The following is a 22,048-nucleotide window of genomic DNA, read 5'->3' on the forward strand; positions in this document are numbered from 1 at the left end:
AAGGAGATTATCGGGGAAAAAGATTTACTTGTCTAAGGGACATGGGCTCACATTAACAACAAGCATGCTATTGAGTTTGCCTACATATCTTCTTTCTCTTTTCCTTATTCCTGCCAATACTATTGTGTCTATTGAGAATTGCAAAGAGATTTTTTATGGGGTGGGCTAGGAGATGCATCTAATTCCCATCTTGTCAACTGGAAGAAGATTTGTGAACCAGTTTCAATATGGAGGATTGGGCATAAGAAGTTTATGTCCTTCAATCAATCTTTATTTGATGTGGCTTTGGCATTTTGCCACAGAGATAGATGCTCTTTGGAGGAAAATAGAGGATAAAAATATAGTCGAGATTGGGGTGGATGGTGGTCAAGGATGGGAAGGGGTCCTTCATATCTTTGGAAGCATGTTAGAAGCGGCTGGGATAAGCTTTCCAGACTCATCAGGTTTGCGGTTGTAATGCTACTAATGTTGGATACTGGCACAATTGGTGGCGTGGGGATGGGATCCTTATTGTAAGAATTTTTCAATAAAAGGAGGCTGATGTGGCAGATTATATGCTGGAATATATGCAATCTTCACTAGAATATCACTTTTATTAGAGCCCTTCAGGATAGGAGATGGAAATGCTAATCTATTCTACAAAGATTAGAATGGATGTTGAAGACCGGATTTACAGGATGCCAACAAGAAGTAGGTCATTCAAGAAAAATGGAAAGTACTATATGCTGTAGGTGAGCAACCTTTTTCGAGGAAAAGCACTATAGTAGTTTTTTCACATGCACAACTGATTGAGGGAAAATCCTCAGAAACATAAGTGCCATGCAACGGTGCTGTATGTGCAAGAAGAATGGGGAGTTGGCTGATCATTTACTTTTAATTTATAATATCACTTAAGAATTATGCTCTCCAGTGTTAGGCTTATTTTCGAAGACTTTTTGCTCATTTAAGTAAATACATTCCCCTTTCAAGCATATCTTAAAGTTCACGTTTTTTCTAGCTTTTTCTTTTTCAGTTCTGATTAATCTCAAAATAAGTTTCATAGTTTTCCAAAGAAAACCTTTAAATGTAGCTCAACTAACACTTCCTCCCTTGCAAGTGCTAGGTGGAGGATGAGGTCGTGAGTTCAAGACCTATTGCGTGTGTTTGACTTGCCAATCAAAATATGCAGGAATGTTCTAAATTTCACTGAAAATTCACAGAAAACATACACATTCATAAATAAATACATTCACTATTCTAAATTTTTAGTTTATCATCTAGAATTTTCCATTATTGTCTGAGCGAGTTCTTTGCAGTACATGGAGTCCATCCCCTACTACAACTGCTTTTGGCTATCACTATTACGTTATGTCATATTTTTAGAAACTTTAAAAATACACATGGCTCTCTTTTTGTATTACTACAATGTGATAGAACTCGATTTAAAAACAAGTTCTGAATGAGAAAGGTATATCTCTTTGTGTGTCCTCACAGCACACACTAGAATGAAGTAGATAAGAGAGACCATTGGCTTATTTAAATTGGGTTAACCTCGTTAGATTGTGCTCAGAACCTACTTATCAAAAAAATACATACATTCTAGCTTTGTGGGAGTGACACACATCTTGCAACATTAAATGTTCAAGGGCAGACACTAAATTACTTAGAATATGGTTCATAAAATAGACTTGGCATAGGGCAGTATTCATGAAATAAGAGACAGAGATATCTCAAATGTAAGTTTGCATACCAGGTGACTGGTGGTTGCCAAAAGCAACGAGAAAAATGTTTCCAAGGACAATAAAGGCCGTGGCAACCAGTACCCTATAAAAGAAGCAGCATTTATGAGACTGAAATTTCTATGGTGATAATAATGCAGCATGCTCTATTATGCTTCTGAAAATAAGTTCTCACTTCAGATTTTAACATACTTGACAGTCACCATTTTGTTCAAGACGAAGTAAGCAAACGCAATATTGGAAACAAACTGTATAGATCCCAGGGCTGCTAGAAGAGACTGCATAAGATGATGAAAGTAAAAGCATGATTAGAAAAAAAGAAACAGTCTAGTTGTCAGACACACTATGCTTTTGAAACAGTCTGGATATAACTATATATAGTCAGAACAAAAGGCCTGGAAATTTTAATCAATAGATTCAACACTGACCTGAGCCGCATATCCAAAGGAAATGAAATTAAGGCAATTTCCAAGAAGGAAAATACAATCCCTGCAGAATAAGAACTACCATACATTTCAGACTGAAAGCAGGAATAAACCAAACCCCATGTACAGGATTAAGTAGCATGGCATTAGAAATTACCAACTCTCCAGGTTTGGAAATGTATAATAGGCTTCAAAGGCAGCTTTCCGTTTGCTCCATCGCTTTCTAGCGAATACCTTTCTCTCTGCAAATATATTGTAGTCACTCTCATCAAACCTCACAACATGGTGTAAAGATTAAAACGAACGCTCCGTGCCACGCGTTAACAACAGTAGAATGAGCAGCAACAAGTAAAAAATTGTTCATAATCACACTAGGATCAAGTGCTTGAATGCCATACCAGAATTGTAATCTACATATATCATACTTCGCGATCTCAAATAATGGATTTTTCTCTCAAATTCTTAAAGAAAGAGTAAAAACCACACGAGTATCGCCTGCCAGACTGTAACTGGAACCGCGTGCATACATTCAACCAACAATGCATAGCACATGTACAAATGAGCTAGGAGTACAAAAAATCCACTGTGTAACCAACGCTACATATACAGAATCTTTACAAAACGAACACTACGATATAAGAATGCAACGCACGAGATACCAAATAGGACAGAAAAAGTATATACCTCATTATGACCTAATTTAAGAAGGTTTGTTCCAAAGTTTATGGCAATGCTACCAAATAGGTTGATGAAGGCTCCAATGACCCACTCCCCCATGGATTAAAAAGTCGTGTGAACTCGCGAAAGAGATCCCCCACATGCAGTTCAAAACTCGATCCCAAGCTCCTACCCTTCACTAATATTCTCCAAATTTGTCACACATAAATCCGAAACAAAGTTGCTTAAATCCGCCGCCGAGTTATCATGTATGTATTTGATGATGCTACAGAAGTTCAAGTTCAACCCAACAACAACCACCTCTGCAATACAAAATTTAGTAGTTAATGTATTTTAATTAAAAAAATTTCAAAAAAAAAAAAGTTATTTGATTCAGTATCCAGATCGATCATACAGGGTATGAATTAATTAAACGCGAAAGATTAAAAAAAAACTATTAACTGAAGCATGGAATTTGATTAGAGAAAGAACATGGAAAAATTGAGCTTTTGGAGCTTTACCTTTACGAAAGCGTTTCTTATGGATGCAACAGAGATGTTTTTTTTTTTTTTTTTTTTTTGTATTTGTAAAATTTTTGGCTTGTAATGATTCGATGCTTCGGATCCAATGGCCAAAGAAGAAGAACAATATTCAGTTTTTGTGTTCTTTTTTTTTGGTTTGTGGGGTATATAAAGTAGAAGGAAAAAAAAAAAAAAAGACTTCAAATTAGACTTTTTTTTTATAATGGAGAAAAGAATAATGTGTGGTCTGAAAATGATCGGAGAAGCACGAATGTCCAGGAAAAGATCAGAGAGGGGTCAATTAAGCAAATGGGGGAGATGGGAAAAGCATGCGTGATACTTTTTTTTTTTTTTTTTTGTATTTTAGACTAGTCTAAGCTTTACGGCTTTACCCAACACCAATACCGCCGTACTCTAACTGTCGGTGGACACAATCGAGTAAGCTTGGGACTACCATAACTAACTCGCAGTCGCGTTTATCGGCTTCGCTTTAGCTCTCGCAAAAATTCATGCTTATTTTTTGTTAGAGTAAATTTATGCCTATTTTAGTATGAGGATATACTTTTTTTCTATTTTACATAACTTCTATTCAAAAATATCATTAATTACTCTAACCACCGTTTAGTCTCTTCCTTCGTCTTGGAGATATGGAAAAAAAATATAAAATTAATAGTACTAGTATAAATCTATATGTATAATAATAGGTAAAGTTGAGAGAAACTCAAATTAAAATTTTAAAATAGAGTTTCAATTTTGCGTTAAATGTCTTAAATTATTTAATTTTAAAGAGTTTTATTCCTTAATTTTAGAATCAAATATGGGACAACATCATAAATATTCATTCAAGTGAGTTATTAAGAACAAAAATCAAAGAGTCTATAATAAATGAATTATAAAAATAAAAAATAAAATGTGTTTCAGAATAATTTAAAAAAAAAAAAAAACATAGACAATTTACATTTTATACATAATAATATCCTTACAAATTTTTTTAAATAATTAACAAAATATAAAATGACTATCAATTGTATTTAAATTATATTTATAGAAATTATATTATGCATCTTATCATATATCTTTAAATGTATCCATGCATAGGCATAGAGTTACAAGCTAGTTTGCATAGTTACGCAACTATGTATTTTTATACAATTTTTCATAATTTGATGTGGGTGAATTTTAGGCTCGGTTGGCTAAAATGGTTTTTTTTTTTTTAATTATACAAGCACTAATATGAATTCAATTATATACAATTTCTTTTTCACTGTTTATATATGTATATTAGACGAGAAACTTTTTTTAGCAATTTTTATGTAATATAGATGACTAAAGAAGTTTCCATATTAAATTCTAAAATAAATATAGAAGATTACTGATTAATCTTCTTGCTATATTTTATTCTTTATGATTCTAAAAAAAAAAAACTTCATTTATGTCCGTTAACAAAGTTATAAAAAGTTTTTAAGGAAAAAAAAAAAAAAGTTGAATAAGTACAGAATCACAAATTATGAGTGTTTGGAACGAAAAAAAAAAAAAACTTATTATAAATTTCGAAGGCTGAGTGTAACAATATATCAACGGTTGATTGTTGGTAGTCATGGTCAATGAGGAATGTTAAGAAAGAGTGTATGACCCAAAAGGCAAAAATGAGCCATGGTGTTGGTGGAGTGTGACTGATCATCACTCGACTAGAAAAAGAGTAAGATTAAGAATATTAAAGAAAATAGTAAATTCTATTAATATACACGAAGGTTTAGGCTAATGCTAACAAGATCCAAGACTTTTCGAAACTAACTAATTTGGTCCTTAAAGTTAACTTAATCCCTAAAATAATTGAAAAAAAAAAAAAAAAAAAAAAAAAAAAAAAAAAAAAAAAAAAAAACTTTTTATAAATTTCGAAGGCTGAATGTAACGATATATCAACGGTTGATTGTTGGTAGTCATAGTCAATGAGGAATGTTAAGAAAGAGTGTATGACCCAAAAGGCAAAAATGAGCCATGGTGTTGGTAGAGTGTGACTGATCATCACTCGACTAGAAAAAGAGTAAGATTAAGAATATTAAAGAAAATAGTAAATTCTATTAATATACACTAAGGTTTAGGCTAATGCTAACAAGAATCAAGACTTTAAACTAACTAATTTGGTCCTTAAAGTTAACTTATTCCCTAAAACAATTGAAAAAAAAAGACTAATAGACCTAACAGTATTTAGGGACTAAATTGGTTTTAAAGACCAAATTAGTTAGTTTTGAATCTAGTTAGTATTAGTTCAGATCTCAAAGTATGTTAATAGAGTTTACCCTAAATAAAATAAACTAAGAGAGAGAGAGAGAGAAAGATATTTAAGATTCTAATATTATGAGACGAATAAAACCAAAAACTATGTGAAGAAAGGGATTTTTGTTTTCTCCTTTTAAGAGAATAAAGGTTCAACATATGGGTCAACCCGATTTAACACAATATTTTAGTGGGTCGGGCTTAATTTGACCAATTTTTTTATGAGATATATATATATATATATATAGTAAAAACTAAGAAAAAATTCAATTAAATTTTGAAATTGAAGTATAAGCCATGTGCCAAATCAATTACTTAATTTTATTGCAAGTATTTATCATTCATTGCAACTATTAATAATTGTAAGGGCGGTTTTTGGATCCTAAGTCCACAAGGTAACAGGATTAAGGCCCAAATAGCCCAATACAAAGAATTTTTAGAGAGTGCGCTGGAAACTAGGTTTCGGTGAGTTGGACAAAGCTCATAATGGATTAAAAATTGAAATAAAATATAGAAAAACAGGTTTTATGCAAATAAATCATTTCTCAATAAAGTTCGAGAAGAGTAGCTCTTGAGTATATTTTTCTTAAACTTGATTACAATTTTAGTTCTTTGTGTTATAGTGTTTTTCAGATTCTCAGATGAACCCCCCTCTCCTTGGAGGATCTCTCACATTATATAGCTTCTTTTGGCTGATCTTGGCCCTTCATTTGTTGATTATGCAGGTCACTACTTGAGTATTTGTCCCATCAGACACCATTTCAAGTATTCTGTGAGTTGCGGCAACCAAAACAGCATTATTCAAGGGTCTTCTCTACATAAATGCGGCCAGGGAGTTTGGTGGGGTGCATTAAATGTAGTGGCAACTATCATTCCCCCAATCACATTAGAGCTAACCTCCTCTCTGAAACTCTTCTTCTACAATGTGAACCCCTTTGGTAATGTGCCATTGACGTGGCCATGGTTCGCCTCTCTGATATTACCGTCCGAGTGTATAGACTCCTCAAAACTATATTGGCCTCCTCAGCCTTCGGTATGACACGTGGCATTATTACCTTATTAAATTTTTGTATCCCACAATAATTTTCTTAATTTTATATTAAATGTGACACCATTTTCAGTATATATATTTTAAAATATAAGAATTTGCATATTGAATTTTTTTTTTAAGACAACTAGATAACTTCTTCTCTTTTTTTTGGTTAAGAATCTCATTATTTGAAAGATGATGTTTTATTTTGAAAATAAATTGAGTAAGATACCACCAGGTACCATTAGTGCGGTGGTCACTTTATAAGTATAATTATTTGTGGGGTGTGGGGGGTAAGAGTCGAGATTCAAGTCTTCAAAAAGTAGCTTCACACATATATACACTTAGATTAAGATAACTCATATATACACTTATAGTAGAATTTCTATCTTGTATCAAAAAAATTGAGTAAGATAACTCAAGAAAAAAAAATCGTGTAAGATAACTCAAGAATAAAAGTATTTTTAAAACTATAATTTAAAAACTTAAATCATAATTATTGTATCACAATAACAAAAATTAAATTAGGGTGTAAAAATTGATTTTACTTTTTTAGAATAAAATATATAAGCATGAATAGTTTATATTTTCTACTAAAAAAATATTCTTACATGAATTTTTTAAGAATTAACAAATATAATAATGATTATATTTAACTTATGTAGAAATTATAAAATAGATAAAAAGCTGAGTGCTTATTTTTTAAATTTCCAAATTCCAGTACCGATCGATTTTTACCTAACATAATTTTTAATTCAAATAAACCCATATAAAATCGAAATAAGCACAAACAAATAAATTGACTCATGAATATGTGTCATGACAGCCTCCATTCACCCAATGATATTGATGTGGTTGAAAATTCAAATGAAATTGTCTCGCCACCTTCTGGAATCTGGCGTGGCGAATCAACTCACCACGTTTGTTTGTCTCTGAATTCTCAAACACGTCAAACAAAATATAAATAAATGGTAAAAATAGCTTTTGGTCTGGCGGGCCGGTAGGATTTTTAGCTTGATCCAAATATTTTTGCTCTCTGAAATCTTTTTGTTTGTTTTCTTCAAAAGCAGGGGAACAAGGAAAAGAAGGTTTGCTTTGGAAAGAAAGAAAAAAAGAAAAAAAAAGTCTTATAAATAAAAGGTGTAAATGTATTTTTAGTCATTATATTTTACATTTTTTTATTTTAGTCTTTACATTTTCATTTCACCACTTTTAGTTCCTAAATCAATTAACGCATTTCATTTTGGTCCTTACCGTTACTCACTTAACAGAAATTGCTAATGTGGCAAACGGAGTGTACTGTTGGTACATTAAATACTGACATGGCTAATAAAATAATATTAAAAAATGTCACATCAGTATAAAATAATGATTGAGAAAGACATATAAGCATCCATATCAACTTTTGATTTTGAAAATTAATTTATCTATTTTAACAAAATAAAAAATGAAAAAAACAAAATTAGAACCTAAAATACACATGAATCCAGATCTTGTCTCATCTTAAACATGAACAAGAAAGAACACAAACCAAAATATTCAATCACATGAACACAAACCCGGAAAAAACTTCAACCCAAAACTTCCATATCAAAAACCGGTTCCCCCAACCTTTCTAAAACATTCTCCAAGCTTCCTCTCTCTTCCAAAACTTAAAACTTCCTCTCTCTCTTCCAAAAAACGAAGATCTCTCTCTTCCAAAACATGTTCATGGCCAAAAGCTTCAAGCTCTACCTCCTTGCTCATTGCCACTGCCACCACCACAACTGGTTGTGGTGTTTTTTTTTTTTTCTTTCTCTGACTGACTCATTCTCTTTATCTCTTGATTTTGCTCAAACCTAAACCTAAACCCAAATGCCTCAAGTTCCTCGCTTAGATCGGTGCTTTGCTCTCTCTCTGTGGCTCAGATCAATGTCTTTCTCTCTTGGTGGGTTTCTCTATCTCAGATCGGTGTCTCTCCCTCCCCGATTCCTCTTTCTGCTCGCCTCTCCTTGTTTCCTCCCCTCTCCACAACCTTCCATAGTTTTGATCTAGGTTTAGAGAGAGACTAAGATCGGTGTGGTGGTAGTTGTGAAACAAAAATCGGTGGTGGTGGTCAATGGTTGTGAAGCAGTGGTCGATGGTTGTGAAGTAGTGGTCGATTGGGTTTGGTGGTGGGTTTGTTGTTTGAGTGGGTTGTGGGGTGGGTTTGTTGATTGTTGATGGCTAGGTTTGAGATGTTTTGGTGTTCTTGTTGGAGATCAGTTTGTGTTTGTGTTTGGTTGACAAGAAAGGGTAAGAAAATCTTAGAAAATCTAAGTTTGTGTTCTTATGTTTAATCCGGGTTTGTGTTCTTATTTTAATTTTAATTTTGCTTTGCGTTGGTATGGTTAAGCTGGGTTTGTGTTGGTATATGTGGATTGATTTTGTTTTGGATAATTTGGTTTATGTATATATACATAAATGGATTGATTTTTTTTGTACAATTTTCATTTATGATTTTTCTAGGTTTGATTTTCTTGTGTTCTTATGTTTGATTTTCTAGGTATGTATGATTTTTTTTGGGTTTGTGCTCTTCTGCCTTTTTGATGAAAAGGATGGCAGATCTAAATTCATGTATTTTATTTTGTTTTTTTTCATTTTTTATTTTGTTAAAATAGATAAATTAATTTTCAAAATCAAAAGATGATGTGGATGTTTATGTGTTTTTTTTAATCATTATTTTATGTTTACGTGGCATTTTTTAATATTATTTTATTGGCCATGTCAGCATTTAATGTGCCAACAGTGCACTTCATTTGCCACATCAGCAATTTCTATTAAGTGAGTAACGGTAAGGACCAAAATAGAACACATTAATTGATTTAGGGACTAAAAGTGGTAAAATGAAAATGTAAGGACCAAAATGGAAAAGATGCAAAATATAGGGACTAAAATTGCATTTACGCCTAAATAAAATGATAAAAGAAAAAAATAAATAGGCGTTTCGTCTCTATATTTTGGGGTCACAATCAATTTGATCATTATATTTAGGTAGCAGTTAATTTAAACCATGTTATTTTCAACTTGTAGTTAATTGGGTTTTTACTGTTAACTCACTAATGAAAAATATTTACGTAGTAAATGATTTGTATTATTGGGGCACAAGTGACTAACATAGTTCTGTCTCAAAAAAAAAAAAGGTGACTAACATAATATTATAAAATAAAATATTTAACATTTTAATGAAAAATAATGAGCCATGCCACACAACAAAAAAAATAAATAACATGAATTTTTTTTTTAATCCTCAATTTATTTTTTTGTTATCTTTTTGTATTTTTGTGTTTTCTTAGGTACCAAACACAATTTTTATCTGTTTCTAGCAAATATACAACTTTATGTGTGAGTAAACAAAGACCAACTCAAAATACGCTTGCTAGCACTCCACCATCGCCACCACAACCGCCACCACAACCACCACCATCACTTCCACTACTGCTTTCCTCTTACACCAACAGAAACTACAAAACCACCACAAATATCAAGAATCTACATAGATAACAAACAGACTAATCTATACAGGCCATTGTTGAAATCAACTTAACAACAAATGCAAACAGACTTGCACTAATTCAAACCCCACCACGTTGAAATCTGTTGAAATGGGTTTCGGTTAGATCGATTGAATCTTTTGAGAGAGAGAGAGAGAGAGAGAGTGTGTGTGTGTGTGTGTGTGTGTGTGTGTGAATCATTAATGAAGGTCAAGTATAGGTGGCAGTAGATGGCAGTGGGCAATGGCAAGCTACGTTTAGGATTAAAGAGGGCTTAGGGTTTGATCATGGGCATTTTGATTTTTTTTNCACAAACCCATATCTCCCTAACCAAATCGTTCGGTTCAGACTGAACCTAGGCAGCAACAACGAAGATTCCTGGAGGAGGCGGCGGTGGCGACAAAGCTCTAGGTGAAGGTTTTCCTCTAATTCCTTCATTTTCTTTTCTGGATCTTTAGGTTTGCTGATGTTTTGTTGAGTTTGGGTCTTTGGTTCGATGATATCTCAGGGAAATCGGTCTTGGAGACTCGAGTTTCATGGAACTTGAGTTCGTCACACTCGATTTAGCACACAATATCGAGTCCCTTACACTTAAGATGTTAGTTTGCTAAATTGTTTTGAAAATGTGCTAACTAACGAAATTATTTGAGATTCAGTGTTATTTTGAAAATAAATCTGAGAAAGAAAGCCTGAAATGTAAAATAGAGAGAGAGAATAAATAATAGGTCAAGTTGAGACCCATTGTCGTGATGGTGGTGGGGAAAGGTAGTGAAAAAATAGGGTTTTTATTTTTATTTTTTTTTTTTACTGAAATCGATGGAAAAAGGTTCTAACTTCTAAGGAATTTGAACTAAAGGGGAGGGTTGGGCTGGATTGTAGTGTGTTTTGGGTTGTGGTGTTTTTGGGTTGCAGTGTTTGGTTGCCTAGAAAATTCGAGAAAAGTTGAGCAATTTTTTGTTAAAAATTCATCAAGGATTTTTTTTAAAGTTCAGTAATTCTTTTAGTTTTTTATGTGTGTGACATGACTTATTATTTTTCATTAAAATGCTTATGTGGCATTTTTAATATTTAAATATTTATTTTATAATATTATGTTAGCTAGGGTTGTCCACGGGTTGGTTTAGGTCGGGTTTGTGCCCAACCTAGAACCAACCCAATCACTTTGGTCTCCCAAATCTGGATTTGCCGTTGATCGATAGAAGGAGTCGATTCGGGTGGTGAGATGTCTTTGGGTTCTGGGCTTCAAACTGTGTGAAACATCGTTGAATTTTGTAGAAATTGGTTGGTTTTTGCCAAAATCCGTTAGTTTTTGTCAGATCTCGAAGACAACAGTTTGGATCTCGACAAGTAAGACAAAAAAGATTGGTCAACCACTCAAATCAGAGAAGAATAGAAAGTTCCCGGTGTGTAGATGGTCGGGTTGGTTAAAAATCAGTTTTTCATGCTTAGACCCAACAACTGACCAGTCGCTCTCGGGTTTTGGGGTAGAGACCCTGTCGATCATCACCATTTTTCAGGTGGGTTGGGTAACGGGTTTGGTTGGACACCTCTAATGTTAGCCACATGTGTGCCAACAATTTAATTGTTTGCCATGTAAGCATTTTCCGTTAGTGGGTCAACAGTAGATACTAAAGTGACTACAAGTTGAAAATAATAAGGATTAAATTAACTGCTACCAAAATGTAGGAATCAAATTGACTGTGTTCCCAAAATATAGGAAACAAAATGATATTTTTACCAAGCAAAAAAAAGAGGGGAAATCTTTAGCAAAAATAAAATTTGACCTTTGCCTTATATTTTACAATTTAAAAGAGATTATATTTATGAAAAACTAATAATAATATTTATCACTCTTATCTCATTACTTAAAAAAAAAAAGAGTATGATTCATATAAATAATTGTTTACTTAAGGATATTTATTTATAATAATATCTAAATAAATCGTATGTTAAAAAAAATGTAGGAGTTAGGACATTAAAATATGTAAAAATATTTTCTTGAAAATATTTTATATTGATACAAATAGTTTGTTTAAACAAATTTAGAGTCGAGTCATTAAAATATGTTAAAATATTTTTCTAAAATTATTTTATATTAAAAAAACAGACGGATATTAATAAGTTTCAAACTTATTAAATTAAGGTTATTCGTCAAACTTATTAGACCTTAAAATTTACATTTTAGCCTTAAAATATTATTAAATGTTTTATTTTTTTGAATTTTTAGATTATATCTTTTAATCAATTTATTTTTTTGAGGTGTATGTTGTCGTTCCCGCTGGTTCATTTGAAAGGCGTGCGATGATATCTGTGGCAATTACAGGGGGTGAGGTAGTTGAAGATGAACAAGAAGAATTTGAAACCAACATTGAACCCTCCGACTCCGACATCCTTTTAGACGACAACGGTTTCCCATCGTTTCAACTCGACCCAGAACCACATGTCTACCAGAATAATAATGCCTCCTCCTCAATTCGGAACCAACAAGAATCAGAATCAGAATCAAAATCAGACAGTTTCGCTTCCGATTTCTATCGCAGTGGAACCGATTGGTCTTGCTTATTGCTGCAACACCATGATGATGATGATGATGATGATGATGATGATGGTGATGCTGATACTATTACTGGGGACAGCAATCAAATAAATGGGCACCATGGAAAAACCCAATCCGAGAGAAAGATGAAACAAGCCAATTTGTTCCAGATGTGGGGACTGAAAAAGCCACATCTTTCTCAGCCCCCATTGAAGAAGATGAAGATTGGAAAAGAAGGAACCCATTTCACAAAGAAGACCAACGTTTCTGCAAATCCTAATAGTCGCCCTCGTCTTTGTCCCTTCTATAAAAAAATCCCAGGTCTGATTTCCTTTTATTCATTTCTATTTTCTCAGGATTTCTGGAGAATTATGTGTATTGTTAGTATATCAATTAATATTCTTTGTTTCGATCAGTGTTAGCTTAATCTTTATACCTTGCTTCTACTGAAGTGTATATCATTATAATGTTGACGACTTTACCCTGTAAAACCATGTGGGATATGTGATAAAACTTCAGTACAGTTGCTTAGGTACTCTATCTTATGTTTTGTTTTCTAATTGAGTTTAATTGTAGTTGAAAAAGATGACATTGTCTTTGTACATGTGAAACTTAACCTAAATTTTGACCAACCATATGGAAAATTATTAGCTACTTCAGAGTATAATGATGCTTTATTCTTTCCTCTCACATGAATGGTGGATGTCATTGTGAATGTTATTAGTGGGACCCAACGTAATGTGATAAGAAGGAGTATAACATTGCTATACTCTGGGAGTGCTTAATAATTACTCAAACTATATATACTATGAGGGAGATGGTTTTTTGGTTCTTCCATCATTCATTTATAGCAGACGTGTCTACATTTATGCCTTTAAGTACAATGATATTAGCAACTTACACACATTGAATGGATTGCTGAACCTTGATCACACTTTGCATTATTGTTTTCAATTTGATCTATAATCAGCTCACTTTAATCATACAGGCACACCTTTCACTGTGGATGCATTCCGCTATGGTCATATTGAAGGATGCTCTGCATATTTTCTAACCCACTTTCATTCTGATCATTATGGTGGCCTCAGCAAGGGATGGTCCCATGGCCCCATCTATTGCACCCCTATCACTGCTCGCCTACTTGCAATGTGTCTCTCGGTAAATCCATTGTAAGGACTAAGTTTGTTTCTTTGCTTGTGAATAACATTCCGATGTCTGCTTCCATCAATTATATTGCCTTCTCTTTATAATTAAAATATGATCCAAAAATGCATATATAATTCCTCATGTATGGTTTTCTGTGCAGATTTATCTGTCCTTTGGAGTTAAATACTGAAAATATAATCAAAGGAGTTAGAGTAGTGTTACTAGAAGCTAATCACTGCCCAGGTGCAGCTTTGATTCACTTTCGTCTCCCAAATGGCCAATGCTATTTGCATACTGGAGACTTCAGAGCTTGTAAACTGATGCAAACTTACCCCCTTCTGCTAAATGAACGAGTAAATGTGCTGTTCCTGGATACAACATATTGTAACCCAAAGTACAAGTAAGAATCTTCTCTCTTCGAACTCTTTTAGAGATTTCCCCTATTAGATCTTGCGCCTAGTTCTTTCACTTGATATTACTTTATTTTAAATAGCTTTAGACAACATCTGTTGATTCAGGTTCCCTTCCAAAGAAGATGTTTTAAGTTATGTAGTCAGAACTACCCAGAACTGTCTCAAAAGGCAACCAAAAACTCTTGTAGTTGTTGGTGCGTATAGCATTGGAAAAGAAAGTGTTTATCTAGCCATTTCTAAGGCATTAGGGGTATGTTCCTCACTTGTATTCCTATATGACTCCTGCTTCTATTTTCCTACCAATTATTTATTTTGTGTCATCTGTCTTCATTGAAGAAGTGCTCCTTAGGATTCCAACTTTTTTATTTTATTTCTATTTTTTATAATTCAATAGTTGGGGGAGGGAGAATTTGAAGCCTGGACATCTTCGTTAGAAACACCAGGTGGTGCCAATTGAGCTATAAGGCTCTTGGCAGGATTCCTAGTTAATAACATGCAATTTATGCTATGTGCACTGAAAGGTGACCCTGATTGATGATAATCTTTACCCGAGTCTAGTCACTTTTGTCATCAGATTTGAAGCAGAGTAGTTTGGAGTGATGAATCATCTTAAGCAATTATAAAGTTTGCTGGTAGTACAATTCCAAGTGCCCTTTACAATTATAAATTTTGTATTTTGTCAATCCACAAATTGATACTTTGCCTCACTATTCTGTAAGGTGTTTTTATTTTTATTTTTATTTTTATTTTATAATTTTTAATATTTGTGATATTGGGGACAATTACTTTGCCTATATGCATCAAGCTGTGAATTACTTATTACATTAGTTTTAGCTAAAATCCCCTTCCGTATTGAGATAGTTTGAGATAGCTTCTCTAATTGGAAAAGGGATTCTAATCAGAATAGTAGTGACACACTGCCTATTGTTCTTGTAAATTCTTTAGGTTAAAATATATGCAAATGCTTCAAGAAGACGAGTTTTGCATTCTTTTGGTTGGCCTGAGCTTTCTGGGATTCTTTGTTCACATGGAAAGGACACACTCCTTCATGTTCTGCCTATATCATCCCTTCGATTTGAGGTTTGATTCTGGGACTTCTGCAAATTGTTGTTTCAACACAAGGGTTTCATCCATTATATGTCCATTGATAATCATCATTATTTTTCTTAAAGACTCTTAAGGATTATTTGAAAACCTACAAGGATCAATATGCAGCAGTTTTGGCATTTCGACCGACAGGTGAATCATACTCTTGCAAATTTTGAGCTCTTGAATTATTGGCATATCCTTTTCGTATGTTGCAAGGAAGTCTGAAACTGAAATACTCACTACTTCTCTATCCTATTCATTTCTCCAGGTTGGACTTACTCTGAGACTATAGGCAACCAACTGGATCTAATAAAACCTAGTTCCAAAGGCAATGTCACAATTTTTGGTGAGATGAATTGGTCTTTGCAGTTTTACCTGATGAATGCATCAAGCTCTTTCTAATGCACCGTAATCCTACAATTTATTGTGTTCATCCATCATCTACTATGATGCAGTTTATGATTTGTTTTGTATTTTCTTCCAATTGTTTGGAATGCTGATTTTTTGGTCTCCACTGTGCATCTGTCTTATTGAATTATTTTGTGGCTTCTTTAATAGTTATTATTGTTAAGTATGATAAACAACCTATTATTTCTATCTTTGCAGGGGTTCCATATAGTGAGCACTCCAGTTTTACTGAACTGAGAGAGTTTGTTCAGGTCTGATCCTGGAATATTAATCCCTTCCTTTATTCTACAATCGACATATTAGATAAAATTATATGATATTATCTGCAATTTGCACAACTAATTTACATCCAGCATCATTTTCTCCATTTATTTGTCCCTTCACAGCTTTTGAGGCCTGACAAGATTATTCCTACTGTCAATGTTGGGAATGCAACAAATCGAGACAAGATGCACTCATGCTTCAGAGAATGGCTGAAAGGCTGATGTCCTAGCAGAGGTTGACAAATGAAGTTTACAATTTTATCTCATTTTCACATAGTTCAGGTCTGATCCTGGAATATTAATCCCTTCCTTTATTCTACAATCGACATATTAGATAAAATTATATGATATTATCTGCAATTTGCACAACTAATTTACATCCAGCATCATTTTCTCCATTTATTTGTCCCTTCACAGCTTTTGAGGCCTGACAAGATTATTCCTACTGTCAATGTTGGGAATGCAACAAATCGAGACAAGATGCACTCATGCTTCAGAGAATGGCTGAAAGGCTGATGTCCTAGCAGAGGTTGACAAATGAAGTTTACAATTTTATCTCATTTTCACATAACCTTAGAGCATGTGGTAAAAGACTCTTTTATCCATTTTTTTCATTGCAATGATTGGATTAGATACTTGACCCTGGAGGCTGGAAGTTCCTCTAAGCACTGTAACATGAGCTTGTCACATCAATGCCCATTCATCATATGGTAAAAAGTACACAACTTGGCTGCAGATGGTTTAACTGGACTATGCAGTTTAAGCCCAGAGTATTTTCTAGTGTTCCAATTTTAGTTATACAGAAAACATTCTTCTAATTTTTGCAAAAATTACATGAAGAACCAAGATAAACCACTCAAATGATCTGTAATTTTTTCAAAACAGTATTATGTCTTCTCTAATCTGCATCTATGTTCTCCAGATTCTTAAATACATGATTATTCTGAGTTACTTTTCTCAGGTATGAATTTCAGAGATTGTCCCCCATTTTGGAATATCCAATAGCCATAAACTCTTCCATATGTAATGTCAAGTCCAAAAGTTTGGATATACGAAATTGTTTGGATATTCCCATTATAGACCTTGATAATGGGAATTGACAAAGGGATTTTTTAATGTTCTCTTTTGCTGTCTGATTTGGTTTCAAAAAGCATTTGGTAATAAAGGAAGGTAACTTTTGAAATTTAGATCCTTCACTATGTAAGTTACCATTTCTTACCTTTACCAAGCAATTATGCAAAAGGCTAGGTAAATTCATTTTTTCTGGCATGTCTGTTTTTAAATGGAGTTGGTTAAAAGATTTGCATTTACTTGTAAGGAAGTCATCTAGATTAACATTCTACCAAAAAAACAAAAAACCTACCAACTTCCTCTCATACCTAGGGACCTTGTTTACTCAGTAAGATCTTTTTTACTTATATAAGAGAGTATGGTCCTTATTTTTATTGTTTTGGTGAGTTAGGATAAATAGCAAGCCTTAATAGTTAATACAGAAGATCAAACATCATATTCATGCATCTGTCAAATGTATAGTATCTTTACATTGTTCAATTTTACAAGTTCTAGTTGCGAGAGTCAGGGAAAACCTTGCTTGTTGCTTGTTTTGATTGCTTTAATGCCATGTTCTGCTAAAAAATGAGGTAAGCACACCACACTGATGATTTTTGTTCTTGCTGCTACTTTGATTGCTCTGGCTAAATCAGACTCAGAAAAAGCAATCTCTTTGATTTCAACCAAGAAAGCTATGCAAGGTTAGGTTTTTATTTGAGAACTTCTATTTGCATGGCACTTCACAAGCATGAGAAAACCTCGCGTGGATTGTCAAGTTACCCTTGTTTCCTAGTGATAGAAATTTATTTGAGAACTTCTATTTGCATGGCACTTCACAAGCATGAGAAAACCTCGCGTGGATTGTCAAGTTACCCTTGTTTCCTAGTGATAGAATTTGGTCAAGTGTCCCAAAGATGGAAAAAAGAAGGAACAATGAGATTAGTCCAAATCATATAATAATGACAACAGTTTGTAATACTTAATATGACAGTTCTTCTGTATCTATCATGTTAGGTAATTTCCCATGGGTATTGCGTGTTGTGGGATCTAATATGGTGATGCCCGTATATATGGTATCGTCGTTTCAAACTTTATTTTTTATTTTAAAATTTTAATTTCACATTTTTTTTTTTCTAGATACAATTTTTTCAAAAAAATTTTATTTTTAAAAGATGAAATCTATATGTTCGATCAAAAGACCTAATCACACTGTTGGATAGGCTTATTTGCCTATTTACTCTCTGTATAGAAAGAGTGAGGCTTTACATAAACAAATTAATAAGCTAATAATTAAGCTAAAGAAGAAGAAGAAGAAGAAGAAGAAGAAAGAAGCTAATCCAAACTGGTGAATACTGTCTCCCAAGTTTCATGCAGAACAAGGTTGCAAGTTAAATCACTTACATGATGAGCAAATCTGTCAGACCATATGCACTACAAAAATAACAGGTCTATAGCCGCGTTAAGGTCATTCATGGGCTTCCACAGATTCATTTTAGATTTGAGAGAACCCAATTTTATCAGAACCCTCTCCATCAGAGGCTTGCCTACCTTTTTAAGTCCAGCTTAATTAGGCATGAAATGCCTGTGAGGGGGAGAGTTCTGGAAAAACTCGTCTCTAAAGCCACCGCCACTCTAAATGTTACGCAGAATCTTGTGTTCAGTTTTCATTATATATATCTGTATCACTCTCTTTACAGAACTTGAGAGAACACAAGAGGGGAGGGAAGAGATGAAAAGCACTTGGTCTGTTTATATAGGTGTAAGTTCAAATACAGACAAAAGACAATGGAGGTCCAGTGATTGATAAAGGGGCGTTATTTGTCAACCTTCATGGCAAAATATAGGATTGTTCTTTAATTTCAAATCTCCAATATTTATTAAACCAGATAGTCCACTTTATGGCTTCCTCCGCCAATATTTGCAAAGTAGTTGCACAGAAATTGTCTTCGACAGATCAGTATCCTTCAAAACATTTTTGGGATTTTGCTAGCATGCTCAAATCTTGTCATTTAACATTAATTTAAGGGTGAAACTATATCAAATTAACATGTCACAACTACAAGTGGTGTCATTTAAAAATTGTTACCTTAATTTGTGTAGAAGATATTAAAAAAAAAAAATCCGTTTCTTAATTATAATTATGCTTGCGAGGATAGAGATGGCAAGGGATTATTATGAGCGTAAGAGCATTTGTATCAGTTCATGCAAAAATTCATGTCGATGCTAGCATAATAACCTACATTTTCTATTTTACATACTCACTTTTCAAAAGACTTCACATCAGAATATCAGATTATCTATTTTACATTACATCTCATTAAAATATCAATTTTTCTTGATTTTTTAAATTGTTTTTCTTTCTTCACACACAACAATCACCATTCATTTTCTTTTTTCATCCTACAACTAAATGCAAAATAAATAGTGTTAGTGTAAATTTATACGGTTACCGTAACAAACTTGTAAATTTACACAATTATACATTGACTGATATTGGTCATTTTCAGGCAAAATTATATAAATTATACACATTTTTCTATTATACACGAACTAACGTGAATGCTTTAAGAAAGCGGGAAACAGTGTATAAAAATATATGATGCCCTAGTTTATAAAAAAAATAAAAATAAATAATGATGCCCAAGTTTAAGCCAAGGCAGAGAAACTACATTTACGTTATTATACCTCACACCAATCAATAATAATAATAAAAAATTGGCTAGTTATTGCTAAAAACAGAAATAGGAATCCAGCAGATACTGCTTATAGAGAAACTTCATTGATTAGAACCCCTAGGTATTATAATCATGGTAATTAATGAAAAGCCAATGATCGCTGAAATGCTAAGCTCATAATGTTTGTCTCTCCGCCATTGTCGTACCTCCACTTCCACCTTGTAAAGTTACTAAATATAGGAAGAGCAGAAGGGAGACAACCACAGTAGGAAACAGCTCTCTCTCTCTCTCTCTCTCTCTCTCTCTCTCTCAGAGGTGTCTCACAAGTAATGGAACCAAAGATCTACGTACATGTTATATATGAGACATCTCACATCTGATGCATGCATAAGATGCAGTACAAAATTCATTCCCTCTCTTAGTTTGCCTACGATGAAATTTCACTCTCTCAGTTAAGTAGGAATGTAGGATCATATCATTAGAATGGGGTCTACCTTGAGATCATATTGTGGAATGATCCTATATATAAATTAATTACAAACTCATAAATGTCCCATATATAAATCATAGAATGCTAGGAGGTGTTTGAAAATTGTTGAATACAAGGATATCACTATTATTATAGCGTGTGGAAAATTTACCCAAAACGAAATGATTTATTTGATAACATGGATGCTTGATTAATTATCAAGCTGGGTCTATTTTGTTTTTTAAAATTTGGTTTTGTCTCTTGCTTTTCTCCTTTATTACCAAATAACTTGTAGAATTTTTTTTTGAGAAGAATAACTTGTAGAATTCTAATTTGGTAACCATGCATGAAAAATTTAAAGGCAATACATCATCATTTCACACAAATCTAAAATTCCACAATGTACTTAGGATTTTTTGAAGAGTCTTTTTGGGATTAAAGATAAAGTTAATTAACCAAATATAAAAAAAAAAAAAAAAGGAGTCCATCATAATACATTAATACTAATATTTTTTTTTTAACTTAATTTTATCTTTTAAAAATAAAAAAAGGAATAAAATCGGGAAAAATGAAAACAAAAAACAAAAAATTCATTGACATTCACTAAAGAATTTTATTCTGTGACTTTATTGACATTCATCATTTTATTTTTAACCAACAATAAATTCGTGATTTTTTTTATAGATAGAGTCCCCATTAAACTACTATGAACCTAAAAATCACGTAAATGACACTTCCAATCAATTTAAACATGAGTCTAAATTATAAAACACACATGTGTTCATTTTTTTAGGGTCAAATACTTGTACACTTTAACTATTTTACTTTTAATTATTTCCAACTTAAAATTGCATTTCATTCCCTTGAGATCACAGACACCCATTTCCTTTTTGGCTTCTAAGTGGTTACCGTTTTAACTCATTAAATGCTTACCAATTATATATATATATATAAAATCTTGCTTTATTATAAATATGTTTTTTTTAAAAAAATAATTATATATATATATATATGAAATATTGGAGGAAAGTAAATTTTTAGGATATATATAATAAAAGTTGGATTGAATTTTTTTAGCATTTGCTACATAATATTGATTTTATTTGTTTTTTTCATTTCTCGAGACTTGAACATTAATACTCAATCACCTTAAAACAAAATGTGCATTCAAAACATTTCTGATCAATCACAAAATTGTCATTTCCTTATTCGAAGTGTTTCTCATAATTCCTAGAATTTTTGTGACTAGTCTTGTACCTAAATTTATTATGGACCAACTTTGCTTGTAAATCTTGGATGGTGAATAATCATCCTCATACACATCAATATCTTTATCATTCTATATGGTTCCATCAACCATTTTTTTTGAAGTTTTCCTTTCCATTTTGGCCCATTTATCCCTAGAAAGCATTAGAAGCAACCTAGCCACTTCTTCTACAAAATAAAGAATTCACCAGTCTAGTTTCAAGTACCATTGGTGCAAGTGTTTCATGAAAATGCTTGGATCTTCTGCGAGCTAGGTTTTCAAGGTGAGAGTTTGTATCACTTTCCCTATCAAAGTTGGTTTGCGACAGAGAGTTGATTATTGAGGAATTTGTAATGGATTTCTATGGTGGAAATTGAAAGGTAAAGATGAAGATGCCAATAATAATGGCTAAGTTGACTCGGTGGTCATTAAATTCTCATATTGTTGTGATTTTGATGGAATTAGAAATTGTATATGTTTTAGTGATTAATAATTTCCTATCATTGAGCGATTTTTCCTTTTATATCATGTAAAATCTCAATGTTATTGATGCAAAGATTGAGGGTGGAAAAATAAAAGCAAGCAAATAGCGAAGCAAGCTTTTGATGAAGTA

At 32.8% G+C, this 22,048-nt stretch overlaps 2 protein-coding genes and 1 long non-coding RNA gene across 4 annotated transcripts; 2 read left to right on the plus strand and 1 right to left on the minus strand.

Annotated features, from left to right (window-relative positions):
- Positions 1–1,729: 1,729 nt before the first annotated feature.
- Positions 1,730–3,790, minus strand: LOC136069126 (probable magnesium transporter NIPA8; the record flags this gene model as incomplete). Of its 2 annotated transcripts, none has more annotated exon segments than XM_065777322.1 (6): positions 1,730–1,803; positions 1,911–1,996; positions 2,147–2,207; positions 2,301–2,385; positions 2,828–3,123; positions 3,322–3,790. In XM_065777322.1, coding segments are annotated over 2 exon segments (88 nt in total), but the record flags the coding sequence as incomplete, so codon positions are not given.
- Positions 3,791–12,359: 8,569 nt separating this feature from the next.
- Positions 12,360–16,265, plus strand: LOC112027414 (DNA cross-link repair protein SNM1). The gene is made up of 9 exons (XM_065777323.1): positions 12,360–12,997; positions 13,665–13,845; positions 13,983–14,222; positions 14,341–14,485; positions 15,181–15,315; positions 15,408–15,474; positions 15,593–15,670; positions 15,931–15,983; positions 16,119–16,265. Exons 1-9 carry the CDS (start codon positions 12,442–12,444, stop codon positions 16,215–16,217), a joined length of 1,554 nt encoding a protein of 517 aa, XP_065633395.1. The 5' UTR covers positions 12,360–12,441; the 3' UTR covers positions 16,218–16,265.
- Positions 16,266–16,302: 37 nt separating this feature from the next.
- LOC136069127 (uncharacterized) lies at positions 16,303–16,968 on the plus strand. The gene is made up of 2 exons (XR_010630396.1): positions 16,303–16,524; positions 16,628–16,968. It is a non-coding gene; the product is annotated as an uncharacterized LOC136069127 (long non-coding RNA).
- The last annotated feature ends 5,080 nt before the right edge of the window (positions 16,969–22,048 follow it).

This window comes from Quercus suber, unplaced genomic scaffold (genome assembly GCF_002906115.3).
Source record: "Quercus suber isolate HL8 unplaced genomic scaffold, Cork oak 2.0 scaffold_153, whole genome shotgun sequence".
Lineage (NCBI taxonomy): Eukaryota > Viridiplantae > Streptophyta > Magnoliopsida > Fagales > Fagaceae > Quercus > Quercus suber.